Source organism: Macaca nemestrina, chromosome 17 (assembly GCF_043159975.1).
Source record: "Macaca nemestrina isolate mMacNem1 chromosome 17, mMacNem.hap1, whole genome shotgun sequence".
In the NCBI taxonomy this organism is placed as follows: domain Eukaryota; kingdom Metazoa; phylum Chordata; class Mammalia; order Primates; family Cercopithecidae; genus Macaca; species Macaca nemestrina.
Window position 1 is genome coordinate 76,142,951 of NC_092141.1, and position 15,475 is coordinate 76,158,425.

Genomic DNA, 15,475 nt, shown 5'->3' on the forward strand with positions numbered 1-15,475 from the left:
TGAAAAATAATATGGCAGTTTCTTATAAAGTTAAATATATATTTATAATATGCCCAGCAATCTCACTCCTAGGTATTTACCCAACGGAAATAAAAACACATGTTCACACATATGTTCACAGCAGCTCTATTCATAAGGGCCAAAAATTAGACGCAACTAATATGTATATCAACTGAGGGATGAATAAACATATTGCAGTACATCCATACAACTGAATACTAACAGTAAAAAGGAACAAACAACTGAAACATATAATCTGGGGGAATAGCAAAAGCATTAAGCTAAGTGAACAATGCTGCACACAAAAAAATTATACATTATAGAATTCCATTTTTATGACATACTAGAGAGTATGGGACAAAAGTCAGATCAGCGGTTGCTCAGGGTTGGGGGTTGGAGGATGGGACTGCAAAGGGTGGGAAGAAACTTTTTGTAAATATGTAAATATCCTGTATCTTGATTTTGGTGGAAGTTAACAACTCTGGATATTTGTTAAAATTCATCAATGTACGTTTTAACAGGATGAATTTTACTCTATTTAACTCATACCTCAATAAACTTGAATAAAAAATATGGTAAGTTTTCCTTGAAATTCTAGCAGATTTGTAGTAAAAATAACCTTTTATCAACAATCCCACAACATTAATGCGTAGTATACCACAAAAATATTTCGAGTTAACAAAAATGTTTAACAGGACCTTCCATCTCAATTTTAAATAACTACCACTTTAAAGTACTCTAAATATTCAAATTTAATATTTTTTTCAGAAACTCAGTGACACCAATCATAAGTGGTAGGATTTAACCTAAAGGACACTCTGAGGTTACATCTCAATTTTCTATCTGTGTACATAATTTGTATCTTCTGGAGAGCGGATCCAAAGTTTATATATTAGATTCTCTCTCTTTTCTTTTTTTTTCCTTTTTTGAGATGGAGTCTTGCTCTGTCGCCCAGGCTGGAGGGCAGTGGCGCAATCTCGGCTCACTGCAAGCTCTGCCACCCGGGTTCACGCCATTCTCCTGCCTCAGTCTCCCGAGTAGCTGGGACCAGAGGCGCCCGCCACCATGCCCAGCTAAGTTTTTTGTATTTTTAGTAGAGACGGGGTTTCACCATGTTAGCCAGGATGGTCTTAGTCTCCTGACCTCGTGATCTGCCCGCCTCAGCCTCCCAAAGTGCTGGTAGATTCTCTCTCAAAGAGTTCTATAATCCATGAGAAAGTTAACAATCATACTGTTAATGGAACTTTCTATGTGGCTAAAACTTTACATGTCATCAGTTTAGGAACAGGAGAACAACAAAGCACAACTTACCATTTCGATTTTGCTCATGTTGATCCTTCTCCTGATGCTGATTTTGTGGCTGGCCTATGCTGACAGGTGGGTGATGTCCAAGGCCATAAGGAATAGGAGATCCTCGTCCATGTGTCTGTAACAGGTTCATGTTATAGGCCATTGCTGCCTGATGTGTAATGATTCGAGGATCAACTGCAAACCTACCCTGGTATCCTGTCCATGGTACCTAGGTTATTAAAAAATAAAATACATGCATTAAGTATATTTTGGAAGACAAACTAATAGAGTGCTACTAATTAGGAAAAAGCAAACATACAAAGACATACATACGTGCACACACACACAGAGATGTTAATTTTTTCAAAATAAATAACTACAAAGTTGATGCTAATAGTAACAACTGTGTCTTAACTGGCTAAAAAACAGCTCCCTGAACCTTTAGTATGTAATGGAAAACAGATCATTTTTCAGATTAGGAAGAAACTGAGGGTTTAAAATTGGTAATTATTCCTTGAGGCATTAAATCATTTTATAGTATTTACTTATTTCCCCTCCATAGGAATGTATACATGTCAGATTACCACAAAAATTATCTTATAAAGTCATAATTGCACAGAAACATAGTTTAATAGACAGGGGAAAAGTTAAGGAAGAACTTAGCCTAAGGAGTCTCAACTCAAAAAATTTGGTATTCCAACTTAAGATGAGTAACCACATCATTTAATGTTCATCTATTATAGGTAAAATTCAAATGGGTCATTACTTTTTAATCTGTGCCTTTAATTCAACTCTATCTTAAAATACAAAAACAGAAAACTTGTTTAAGTGTGTCTAGATATATAATCTCTGCATATTAACATAAAAGGAATAAATACAATGACATCTTAGCTACTGCTCCTATTATTTTATTATAACTGTTAAATGTAAACTCTCAGAAATCTTACAAAATAGAAGCCTCGTTAACCTAATAAAGTGAAATATAAATCCTAAGGGACTTACTATTTAAAGCAGATCATGTACAATGTTGCCAGGCTGTCTGGAGAAATAACTCTGCTAAAATCCAAAGTCTGAAGTCTATGGGGAGTGGGCATGAATTACATATTTCTCATTTACAGTCATTCTCCTTGGCTGTCAGATTGTGAACTATCCTGACCAACATGGCTGAGAAATGTTTGCAGCTTAGCATTTTCCCATTCTGGAGTGTTGCCAAAAACCTTTGGCAATGATCATCTCAGCCCGAAATTAGTGCTTGCCTTAAATGAAAGAAATTGTTTCCTAGGCTAAAACTCCTGAATTGAAAATACTCACATCAGCAAATTAACAAAATATTCAAAAATTCTAAAGAAAGTGAAAATGGGTTTATATACAAGACGGAAGGCCTCTAAAAATCTATAGTCTTACAAAGAATAATGTTTTTAAGTAGTAATTAAGATTTCATAAGATGTGGAATTTCTCAAATCAATTTAGATCCAAGTGAACTACACTAATCCAAGCCTCTCTGTGTCCTGTATTTCTTAGGAACAGTTTTTGACTTATATATATAAAATGAAAACATCACTTTACAAAATGAGACCAATTCATTAGCTCCGTTAACTTTTAGCTCAATTTTCTTCAATGAAATATTTTAAAAGATTACAAAGGTGGCCGGGCGCAGTGGCTCATGCCCGTAATCCCAGCACTTTGGGAGGCCAAGGTGGGTGGATCACCTGAGGTCAGGAGTTTGAGACCAGCCTGACCAACATGGTGAAACCCTGTCTGTACCAATACAAAAAATTAGCCAGGCATGATGGTGCATGCCTGTAATCCCAGCTACTTGGGAGGCTGAGGCAGGAGAATCGCTTGAACCCAGGAGGCGAAGGTTGCAGTGAGTCAAGATTGCACCATTGCACTCCAGCCTGGGCAACAAGAACAAAACTCCATCTCAAAAACACAAAACAAAACAAAAAATTACAAGGTTTCTAAGTTGAAATATAATTTCTTCATAGTCACTAGTAACCTAATAATGAATTGTAAGCAACAATTCACAATTTGAAGGTTAGAGGCAACATTTGCTTTAAAAGAAGCTTAGGAGCACTGAAAATTTTTTTTAAAACAGAAGTTGGTAGAATACTATTTGGGATTAGCATCATTTTAGTGAAACCTATTTTACTTGATTCAATAGAAAGTATTTTGAATGTCCACTTACAGGTAAAGGCACCGACATAACTACATTCCCTCCATAGACAGCAGGTACATAAAGAATACTTGTCCCAGTGTGAGGATCTATTCTTTGAACAGGGCTTGGAGATTTTCCCAAATTTGGGTGAGGTCCAAGAGGGGGTGGAGGAGTATATGCTCTAATAGGATTGCCAATGAGTACGGAAGGATTGGGCTGAACTGAAAAATAAACAGACAAAGGATGCACTCAATAGCTGTACATAGTCATCTAGAAAAAATAATTTAAATCATTCAACAGCGAAATATGTTTCCCAGATTTGCCTAAGATATCTTATCATCAAAGAATTATCAGTGTGGAAAAGTAAAGCATATTACAAAAAAAAAACAAAGAAACTTTTATAATGCTTCCTAAAATTAACTTGAATTATACAAAGCATTCCTTGTATAAACTAGCATAATTTCAAATATTTTCTGAGGAACTCAGGATGAGTCTTTCAAGAGAGAAAGCTATGCACACATTCCTAGTAAACAGTCTTCTGTCCAAAAAAGTATACAACTCTTCAGAATAAAGTTTTGACTGGCAATTGTAACAGAACCACATACAATATGGAAGTTAAGGAATTGTTATTTTAAAAGCACAACTATGCAATATTTAAAATAATTTAAGTAAATTTTTTACCTTGAAACTTTTATGACCTGACATGTGTAGAATATAATTATTTTCTGAAAACTTATGTTGCATAAAAGGCTTAAATGTTTTTCCTCAAAACTTCTGGATATGTACATGAACACCTACAAAATCACCCCTTTTCAGAAATAACAGATCAATGCACTGATAAAACCCTAAGTGTTGAATAAAAGAATTAAGAGAGGTTCCAAAGTGACTGCGTGTGTGCGTGTGTGCGTGTGTGTGTCTGCCAGAAAGAGAGAGAGAAAGACAGAGAAACCATCTCCCCATTCTCCTCTTTCTTGTGGTGAAATTTGGGGGAAATCTCTTACATCAGAAAAGCAAGTTTTCGTAAGGTAATTTTTCCACTTACCAATTCCATCATTCTGGAAGTGATCATTCTGGGTATGATGAAGACTTTTCCCCTTTAAAGAAAAACACAAATGTATAATAATTTAAGCACATTTAATATTAGAAAACAATAACGATTTTCCTAATCATAGGTAAATTAATGTATACACCAATAATTAAAATTTTAAAACTGTGAGTCTATAATTAATAACCATTAGACTGCTTTGAGCCAATTTTCTTTTTAAACATTAAGTCACAGCCATCTCAAATAATACGGATGGGCCTCAAGTTTTCTCAGTTTCAAATTAAAGGTATCTAAAATTCCTTCTTTATGAATATTTTTCATTAAAATGAAATATGCAATCAACATGACTTAAATTCTATTCCTTTGAAGGAACAGAACTGCAGTTTCTCTATACATTTTCTAACAAATCACAAAACGCAGAAGTTGTTTTTCAAAGTAAAAATGTGAATCTTCAATTCTTGAGGATGAGAACCTTTAAAACAGTAAAAAGAATGCAAATATGGCTTAGGATTTATGATATTTTGAGTATAATTCATGGTATATTAAAGTATAAAATTTACTTTAACAAAACAAAAACAGGAAAAGGGGAACTGTCATCATTTGCTTGTGAGATAATCTAGCTAATTGCTAGACAGCAATATGGCAATACGTATCAACAGCATCAAAAATGTACATATGTTAACCCAGTAACCGCACTTCCAGAAATTTATCCAAATGAAGTAATCATAAATTTGGGCACAGAGAGCTTGGTTTATGTGCATAATAAATGTTAACAATCTACATGCCCATCAGTGCAGGATTTACTAAATAAGCAATAGCAAATTCACATAATGGTATATTTAGTCTACCATTAAAAATGATGACAAATGGGCAGAAACAATATTTGAAGAGACAATGGTTCTGAATTTCTGGATTAAAAACAAAAGTCTCTCTTCCCATGGGCTAAAAGTAACACATATCAAGCCAACTGAGGAAAAGTAGAACATTATGCAACTTACCTTTAGACACACACAGATTTGTAAATTTGTAAATTATACCTGAAAACTAAAGAGGGGATTATGTCTACAGCAGGAAGAAAAATTCATTCTTGACCAAAGCAAAAACACAAGGATGTTTGATTTACCTACCTATCTAACTGTTGGAAAGAGCAAATACTCAGATCAGCAGTAAACACAGAAGGTTTAAGGTCAATTGGTTATGAGTGAGGAAGGGCAACTGAAGTCACAAAGTCATCAAAAAGCCTCATGAAGTCAGAAAAAGACCCCCAAAAAAATCAGTTTGTCCATTAACCTCAAGAGAAAGAATGTTCACAGTGACTGGCACCAACTATATATATATATATATATATATATATAAACTTCTGAGGAATAGAGAAGTGATAAGAAAAGCATATAGAAAAAAGGAAAAAAAGGCAAAATCAAGATGGCAGAAGTAGAAGATGAGAAGCAGGAGCAATTAGAAGAGACAAGAGCGCCAGTAGCACACACACTGACAGAAGAAAGGAGAGCCAGTGACACAAACAGCAGATAAGACAGTTCCAAAAGGCTGACAAACCATTTAGATTTCTTATCCTCCAGACCTATCACTAATTTGCTAATGACTCAACAACCAGGGACAACTGCATAGCATGTAGAAGAAACACAGCAATTTAATCAGAGTGTGACAGGCAGAATGGCCCCTGTAAAGAGGCCCACATCCTAATCCCTGGATCCTGTGAATATGTTATGTGGCAAAAGGGACTCTGTGAATATTAATTAAAGTTACAGATTTAAAATAGGGAGATTATCCTGGATTATGTGGGTGAGCCCAATCTAATCCCATGAGTCCTAAAAGCAGAGAAATTTCTCTGGCTGGAATAAGGGAGATGCAGTGGAAGAGGAAGTAAGAGAGATTCCCAGGGAAAGGAGGACTCAATGTACCAGTGCTGGCTCTGAGATGTAGGGGACACAGTTGAGAACTGGTAAGAAGCCTCTAGAAGTTAAAAATGATTCCCAGCTGACAGTCACCAAGGAAACAAGAATATCAGTCCTATAACCACAGGGAATTGGATTCTACCAACAACCTGCATGATCTTGGAAGCAGATTCTTTCCAGAGCTTCCAGATAAGGACCCAGAAAGCTAATACCTTGATGCTGGCCCTGAGAAGCCCAGAGCAAATAAACCAACCAAGCCAGTTCAGACATCCGACTCATAAAATTGTCAAGTAATCTATTTGTGTTAAGTCACTATGTTTGTGCTTATTCATTACAGTAGCAATAGGAAACTAATAAAAAAATAATAACCATAATCTAGGGTAATCCTATATTGTAAAGCTGGAAGCACACTAGACAATATACATCAGCACGATGGGTGCTGTGTAGTATACTAAATAAAAAAAGCAAATTGGGGCCTATGGAGTAAAAAGATAGTGGCATGTCTACAAGTATAACTCAGCATTCTACATGGTTCAATACAGGATACAATCCTCCAGTCACTGTATTTTGTATTTTGACTCAGCAAGAAACCATAGAACAGTAAATTTACTTAGTTTACATAAAATACACAGTGTTTGGTAGCTTATTAACAAAATAATAATGTAGCAGGCTAGACACAGTGCTCAAGACTGTAATCCCAGCACTTTGGCAGGCCAAGGCAGGCGGATCCCTTGAGGTCAGGAGTTTGAGACCAGCCTGGCCAATGTGGCGAAACCCCGTCCTACTAAAACACACACACACACACACACACACACACACACACACACACACAAAATTACCGGGCATGGTGGCGCTTGCCTGTAGTCCCAGCTAGTTGGGAGGCTGAGGCAGGAGAATCGCCTGAACCCAGGAGGCAGAGGCTGCAGTAAGTCAAGATTGCATCGCCCCATTGCACTCCAGCCTGGGCGACAGAGCAAGACTCTGTCTCAAAAAATAATAATAGTAATAATGATGTAGCAGTAAGCTAGAGCTAGCTATGTATGAAAGTCATGTCCCCTGTTCTCTCATACCATGAGTCTTTTGTAAAAGCTCTCTTAAGCTTTACTCATTCATTTAAAAACTACTTCTAAGTACCTATTATGAGTCAGATTTTGCTCTAGGCACAGAGGTGAGAGGAGCAAATAATACAGGCAAAAATCTCTGCCTTAACTGAGCTTATCTTCCAGTTTTTGACATGTTTCCCCAATCTCCCACTACCTCCACCCATCCAATAAACTTCTGAACAAGATCTCCTTGGTAGACATTTGCTTGAATCTATCTACTTCCTCTCACTCCTCCAACATGGCCACAGGAGAACTCAGGGGCTAACTTGCTTATCTGTGCTCCTTTAGCACCTACAATAACATCAGGCACATAGAAGTAACTTAACTGATAAATAAACAGCTAATACATTAATAGTATAAGCTTGAGAAATCTACAAGATACATTTATGTAGAATGTGTGATACCCTAAAGATGCCAAATCACAAGTAGTATTGCACATTAGGTCCATTTTTATTAAACTAAGAATGTACAACAGTATATTAACACAGAGAATAGTTCTCTTCTCAGCGGAGTAACTCTTTAGCTAAAAGATTTTCAAAGTATCAAACCATTAATTACTGCTTACACATTAAGATTTACATTTTTTGCCCTGGTGCAGTGGCTCATGCCTTTAATCCCAGCACTTTGGGAGGCCAAGGCATGCAGATCCCCTGAGCCCAGCAGTTTGAGACCAGCCTGGGCAACATGCTAAACCCTGTCTCTACAAAAAATACAAAAGTTAGCCAGGCGTGGTGGTATGCGCCTGTAGTCCCAACTACTCCAGAGGCTGAGGCAGGAGGACTGCTTGAGCCTAGGAGGTGGAGGCTGCAGTGAGCCCAGATTGTGCCACTGCACTCCAGCCTGGGTGACAGAGACCCTGTCTAAAAAAAAAAAAGATTTACATTTTTTAAAGGAAGTGCAAAACTGATATACTCTTTTAATTCTTACTGGTAACTTTAATATGCTGATGATTATAAATATTAAAACAAAACAAAACAAAACAAAACAAAACGGAACAAATACTAAACATGCCAGTCTCAGAACTTTTTTTTCTAGACGGTAAGTGCAAGCATTTTTTTCAGGCACTCTAGCAAAGAAGCCAGGTGTCTCTGTCCAAAGTAACTACAGTTCAAAAGTGGAAATGGCCTTGACTCCCCTGCTCCACTTCCTCTGACTAGAATGCTTCTATACAAGAAATATGGGTCAAAATCAATTACAGTCATCTTCAAGAAGTCAGCCAAATTTTTTTACTCTGTCAAATACCACCTCAAACGAATCGGTCATCAGTAAAGGTTCAGAATTATTTTCTTTATATAAATATCATTATTATAACATTATTCCTTATAAAGAATGTAAGGACATGTTTTAATAAGTGTGATAATCTTTTAAACTTCTTTGTTTTATTCACATCTCACTAAAACAACTCTTATCAGTAAAGAGGATTAGGAGGTTATTTTACATAAATGATATCAAAAGTTATCAGGTATTAAAAATTGCTTTGAGAATGATTATAACATTAAGCATGACTAAATGCCACACTGTATTTTCACTTACATGTCCACACTAAACAAGTTCCTTGCAGAAACCGCTTGCCGCCAAATGTAACCTTCAATTCCAACACTTAAAGTAACTTGCAGCCCAATAAACCTTTGGCACTTCTGCGCAGTTTTCTCCCTTTAACCTCTTCAATTTCATTAACAGAGGCTTTACCTTGGGTGGTGATTGCTGCTGTTTGTTGGTACTTCCTGAATGCTGCAGTCTTAGAGCCCGGGGGATAAATTCAGGTGCCAGTGGATTCAACACGTATGTCTTCTTTAGCTCTAAAGCCTCTAACTGGGCCTTGATCTGTTCGAAAGTGATTCCATGTAGGCTATTGTTTTCATGACACAGGGCAATAAACCGTTCCCAAAATTTCCTACAGAAAAGATTTACAAGATCAGTTTATAATTCAATGGATGAGATCACAGAAATGAACATAAGTAACTAAAGATAATTTCAAATTCCACCCCAACTTCAAATTCTTAAACCCAATAGTCATCTGACTATGATTGAGATAAAATCTTTCTACTAGATCACAAGACTACAGAAGTTTGATTTTGAAACTATAGTCATACCTTGTATTACAGTACATATAAAATAGGCTCTCCATTAATTTTGGCTCATCAATGCAAGTAATATGGTCAGTACTCACCTATCCACACTAATTCAAAATGATGTTTTTTATTACCCACATAATAAGTTTTCAAAACTGATGGCAACTCATTTCATAAAAAATTTGTACTTCTAGGCATACTTACTACATACATATATATACTATATATACATAAAATTCAATATAATGAATATAATAAATAATTCTAATTTATATACATATGCATACACACATATACATGCATGTATATGTGTATATATGCACATATATACATACACATATATATACACACACACAGATACACACAAACATGTGTAGCTATGTGTGTGTGTATATATTTGAATTATAAGGCCAAAGTAGCCTAGTGTTAGATGACTAAGAAAAGCCAACTCAAGACATAAATTTGAGTCACAAAGTAGATAATCCTCATGAAAATTCTTAAGAAATAACCAGCTACTCCTTATTTTTCTCTTAATTAACAGGTGCTAGTCACAAGCACAACTTATACCATTAACTAAGTTATGAGTGTTAAATGAATTATGAAAAATATAGGAAGTTGGAATGCTAATTTTAATGTTGATTATTCATTTCTTAATTAAATTAATAAGTACTAAAGGAGAAAAATACATTCAAAACTTGTTGCATTTGTATACTGTTGTTCCTAGGTTTGAAAATTGATTTCTAAATATTAAAATTATTAAATACACATTACAAAAGACAACATATAGTTTTTAAATTTTAAATGACTATTATAAATATGCATACCTATGTTTAATATGAGAGGTTCAAATAATGTTTTATTATGCTATAAAAGATATGTGATATGGTTTCTTCCCAAGTTGGTATCCTTGTGTCCAGGTGGACAGCAGGTAATCAAGATGGCTTCAAGAAGCATAAATGAAAAGGTTTATGTTATAAAAGTTAGTATATGAATGGGAATTGAGTTATTAATATATTCATAAAACTTTGCAGAGTTTAATTTCAAACTATGCTTCTCTTACATATGCCTTCTATCCATCTTTCCTAGTTTTTTGAAGATGAGTTTAAGAAATGAATTGAGATATTGGAGATTCAGAAGGTAGAGGGGTGGAAGAGGGGTAAGGAATGAAAAACTATCTGTTGGGTACAATGTACACTATTCAGGTGAGGGGTACACTAAAAGCCCAGTCTTGACTACTATACAACTTATCCATGTAACCAGAAACCACTTGTACCCATAAAGCTGTTGAAAAACATAAGTTTAATAAGAAAAAATAAAAAATGTTAAATGGAATGAATAAACAAAAAAATAAACAAATGGGTTCAGAAAAAATTTTAGACCTATATGTAAACAACAGAAAAAGTAAAAATGCTACAAAATATTAAATATATACTTCTGACCATAAGACTAAGGCTAATAAAACAGTCATGCAGTTGCTGGAAATGTGTGTTGCCAAGAAACGCACGCTGAAAAGCTGTCCTTTATTTTTATTTTTAAGAAGCCCAATGAAGGAACTGTGCTTTTTTTCTCATCTTAACATGAGAAAATATAAGGAAGGACTATCTTATATAGCACTCAGGATCTAAAATCCATCCACTTTCCCACCCTTTTAATAAGAATAGCCACAATATTCAACTGTATGAATATTTTTATCAATACAATTCTACTACATACTATATTCAAAAGGTCTTTTTAGTCTAATTGATAAAGTATCAGTTTCATAAAGTGGCATTTCATGTTTGTGTTGGACTTCAAGACAAAGCAAAACATCAAGGAAAGAATGGATTGACTTTTACTCTGTCTAGTTGAGTTTTTTGTTTGTTCAGACAGGGTCGTGCTGTCACTCAGACTGAAGGCAGGAGGGCCGTGGCATGATCACAGCTCACTGTAACCTTGAACTCCTGCGCTCAAGCCTCTTGCCTCAGCCTCCATAGTAGCTGGGACTGTAGGTGTGTGCCACTACACCTGGCTAATTTTTTAAATTTTTTTTTGTAGAGATGGGGTCTCGCTATGATGCCAGGGCTGGTTTCAAACTCCTGGCCTCAAGTAATCCTCCCACCTCGACCTCTCAAAGTGCTAGGATTATGGGCATGAGTTACTGTACCCAGCCTCTAGCTCAATTTTTAATATCAATTTCTTATTATGTTTTTCATCTCCAGCTTACACAGCCAAAATGCTAGAACCTGATCTATTTTTAAGCTACCTTTTAAAACTCCATACCCTGTTCCTATATCACCCTCACTGACCTTGACTGCAATGAACAGAATTTGAAGTAACGTTGAGTTAAGTCAAACAACCTCATACTTCACAAAAAGCTGGAGCTCGGTGACAGTCTTTGCCTATAAGATTCCAGGGATTTCAAAGAAATAGCCTTCGAGTTAAAGTATACTAATTTAAAAGTAACATTAAATAATTACTATAAGTTAATCAAGTTAAACTGGCTCTAAAAGTGACCTGAAATTTGCATGTTAAATCTGACATTTTTTGGGCGGGGGAGGGGGCACCGTTGATATAGCAAAATGGTAAAGCATATGGATTCTAGAACTAGCCCAAAATCTTGACTCTATCATTCAGTAGCTGTGTGACTTCGTGCAGATTACTTAGCCTCTCTTTATACTTCAGTTTCCTCATGTGTAAAGTGGGGCACCAGCACGACTATTATTATTATTCTTTACTATTGGAATGACATTTGTGTCTTCTAAATTTTCAGGGAAATGCTTCTTTCCTTCAAAAATTCTTAGTTTTAAAGCTAAAGTTTTTCCTTTTTTCTCTTTACACTGGCCCTTGAACTCCCCAATATCTGACCAAAGTACTGTGTATACAATTATGAAGCATTTCTGAATACAGATAATTGAAAGATCACATTAGAATGAGGACAAGAATTCACCACTCTGGTTATTTAAAGATTTTATCAATTCTTAGCCCCCTCCCTAAAATGTTAATATAATATTATGTTAACCATTTTTTAGTACTATTGGTTTAAAAACCCAACTGTGCATTACACTGTAATATAATTTTAGGCATTTCAAAGGATGTAACCTTATTTTTAATCACTGCCTGAACACAAAGTTTGATTTTCTTTCTGTGTTAACCTTACTTCTAAGATGACTGATAAAACACTAAAACATCACTTGGTGTCCTTAGGTCTGTGTGTGTGTGTGTGTGTGTGTGTGTGTGTGTGTGTGTGTGTGTGTGTGTGTACACATATACATACATCTCTACACATACATGAGATATGTTTATATTTCACAGAGTAAATAAAATGTGCTAAATGAAGACCTTCTCCAAAGGTCTTGGTTTGAAGAAAGGTTATCACTCTCCTCTTAGCCTCCTGCCATTCCGTGCAGATTTATCTGAGCATATCCATCAGTTCTGGGAAAGGCAGCATAACCAGAGAGAAGAATGTGGGTTTTGAAGTCAATCTGACATCTGTTTGAGTGGACCACATAATAGATATGTGACCCTGGGCAATTTAATCTCTCTGAATCAGGCTGCCCATTTAAAATGCAAATAAAATATCCACATTATAGGGTTGTTAAGAGGACCGAATGAGGCAATGTGTGCAAAGTACATAAACCAGCACCTGGCTCAAAGAAAGCTGTCAATAAACAGCAGCCACTATTAATACTTGTTAGCTTGGCGCGAGAGCGGGAGGATCTTCACTATATCCATTTTGGATTAACAGAAAAAAAATCTGTTTAAAAATAAAACAAAAAAGAATATATAACTGACTGACTTCTGAACTGATATAATATACACAGTAAGTATTCCTCAAAAACTTGATTGATATTTGGGAATATATTAGTTTTTTTGAAAATATTAAATGAAAAAAGCAGGAAAACAGTCCTAATGAACTCAAAGAACTCACTCTTCCATTTTTACAGGACCCAAGAATCGTATTACATTCTCTGAGTTTACTTGTATTGTGAGGGTAAATTAATATCTAATTAAACTAGTGAGATTAAAGCTTAAATATCCATATGCCCCAACCATTAATTCTTGGGCTACAGCCATGATTAAACTGTACAAATAAAGCAGATAATCAACATTGCCATGTAACTATGAAATGTATGGTTTTTTTTCCACTCAACACAGTATATTTACTTCCCTGAAAATATTCTGCTTAGCTTATCAATTAAGGTGTATACCTTGACACTTCCCAGTTGAGTAGTAAGAAACAGGCAACCGTAGATTCAGCTTTGAAGTTAAAAATTAGCCCTGGATAATTCTGAAAGCATGGCCTCAGGAAGAATTATTCACCCATTTGCTCTAAGAAAGTAATGACTTCTGTCAGAGAATGGATGAAAAATGCTGATCTCATGCAATTCACAGTATAATATGACTCTATTAAGAAAGGGGTAATGGTTTCTTTAAAAATATTCAGGTTGGTAAATATATTTGGAGTTATATGTAAGGAGAACCCAAACCTAATGTGGCTTAATACTATTCTTTTTTTAATTTTCTTTGAGGCAGGGTCTTGCTCTGTCACCCAGGCTGGAGTGCAGTGGCGTGATCACTAGAGCCTTGACCTCCTGGGCTCGAACGATCCTCCCACCTCAGCCTCCTGAGTAGCTGGGACCACAGGCACATGCCACCACACCCAGCTGAACTTTGTATTTTTTGTAGGGACAAGGTTTTGCCACGTTGCCCAGGCTGGTCTCAAACTCCTGAGCACAAGCAATCCACCCACCAGGGCCTCTCAGAGTGCTGGGATTACAGGTGTGAGCCACTGCGCCTGACCGTAACTCTATTCTCATATCCGTTTACTCCCCTCATAGTTTCTAGTTGTTTTCAACACATTCCAATCTACATATGTGCTTTAATATATTACATTCTAATCAAATAGTATGTGCTGTCTCACTTATCAAATAATAAATACAAGCAAAAATGGTAAAATACCACAAGCAACATTCTAACCAAATATACTTACAATGACTAGTAAAGTAATATAAAGTAAAATTCTTAGGATGAAAGCCAAAATAGTAGACTCCTTGATATACTTGGTTTCTTCTATTCATTTGTAACTTAGGATATTTTCAGCTAGGCGTGGTGGCTCACGCCTGTAATCCTAGCACTTTGGGAGGCCGAGGTGGGCAGACTACCTGGGGTCGGGAGTTCAAGACCAGCCTGACCAACATGGAGAAACCCCGTCTCTACCAAAAATACAAAATTAGCTGGGTGTGGTGGCCTGTAATCCCAGCTACTTGGGAGGCTGAGGTAGGAGAACTGCTTGAACCCAGGAGGCGGAGGTTGCAGTGAGCCGGTATTGTGCCAGTGCACTCCAGCCTGGGCAACAAGAGTGAAACTCAGTCTCAAAAACAAACAAAAAAAAATTCTCCTCCCTCCAATTTTTTGTCATTAGTGACTACAAATGCATGGCAATATGTTTTTAAGGTATGAAATTAAAGATGTTACAACAGAATTGTTTACAGACAAAGTCACGGACCCTCCAAGCTTTGATTTTTAAAGAAGAAACATTTTTTTCATCAATTAAAACTCTACTTGATTCTTCTGATGACAGCTTTCCCCTAGAAAGGCCATGAACTTTTTGAGGGTCTTAAATTCTGATACATCAAACTGATTCTTAAAGGTGTCAAATAGTCTCCCTTCCCATAGGATTTTTCTTCCTGCTAGAACACAAAAACAGATAATAAAGTGCTGTCATCATCTATATTGTAAGAAAAAAAAACCTGATTTAAAGAGTGCCATGTCCTAATAGTTTTGTCTACTTTAATTCTAACAGATCAAAAAAGAAATAATTACCCCAAGGCAGATTCAGGACTATCTACATTTCTTTTTACTATTCCAAACTTCCTATGACAGGAACTAGCATACTTATAAAATTTTAAGTAATC

At 35.9% G+C, this 15,475-nt stretch overlaps 1 protein-coding gene across 7 annotated transcripts in view; it reads right to left on the bottom strand.

Moving 5' to 3' along the window:
* LOC105469033 (helicase with zinc finger) overlaps nt 1-15,475 on the bottom strand; it is a 187,913-nt gene that overhangs the window by 57,642 nt on the left and 114,796 nt on the right. For all 7 annotated transcript variants that reach the window (XR_011615959.1, XM_071083493.1, XM_011719558.2 and 4 more), the window contains 4 exons: nt 9,199-9,403; nt 4,491-4,542; nt 3,479-3,669; nt 1,312-1,519 (listed from right to left, as the gene is read on the bottom strand). Coding sequence is in view for 6 of the 7 variants with exons in the window: in XM_071083493.1 (XP_070939594.1) it covers nt 1,312-1,519; nt 3,479-3,669; nt 4,491-4,542; nt 9,199-9,403 (656 nt within the window). In the remaining variant the exon portion in view is untranslated. The remainder of the gene's footprint in view (nt 1-1,311; nt 1,520-3,478; nt 3,670-4,490; nt 4,543-9,198; nt 9,404-15,475) is intronic.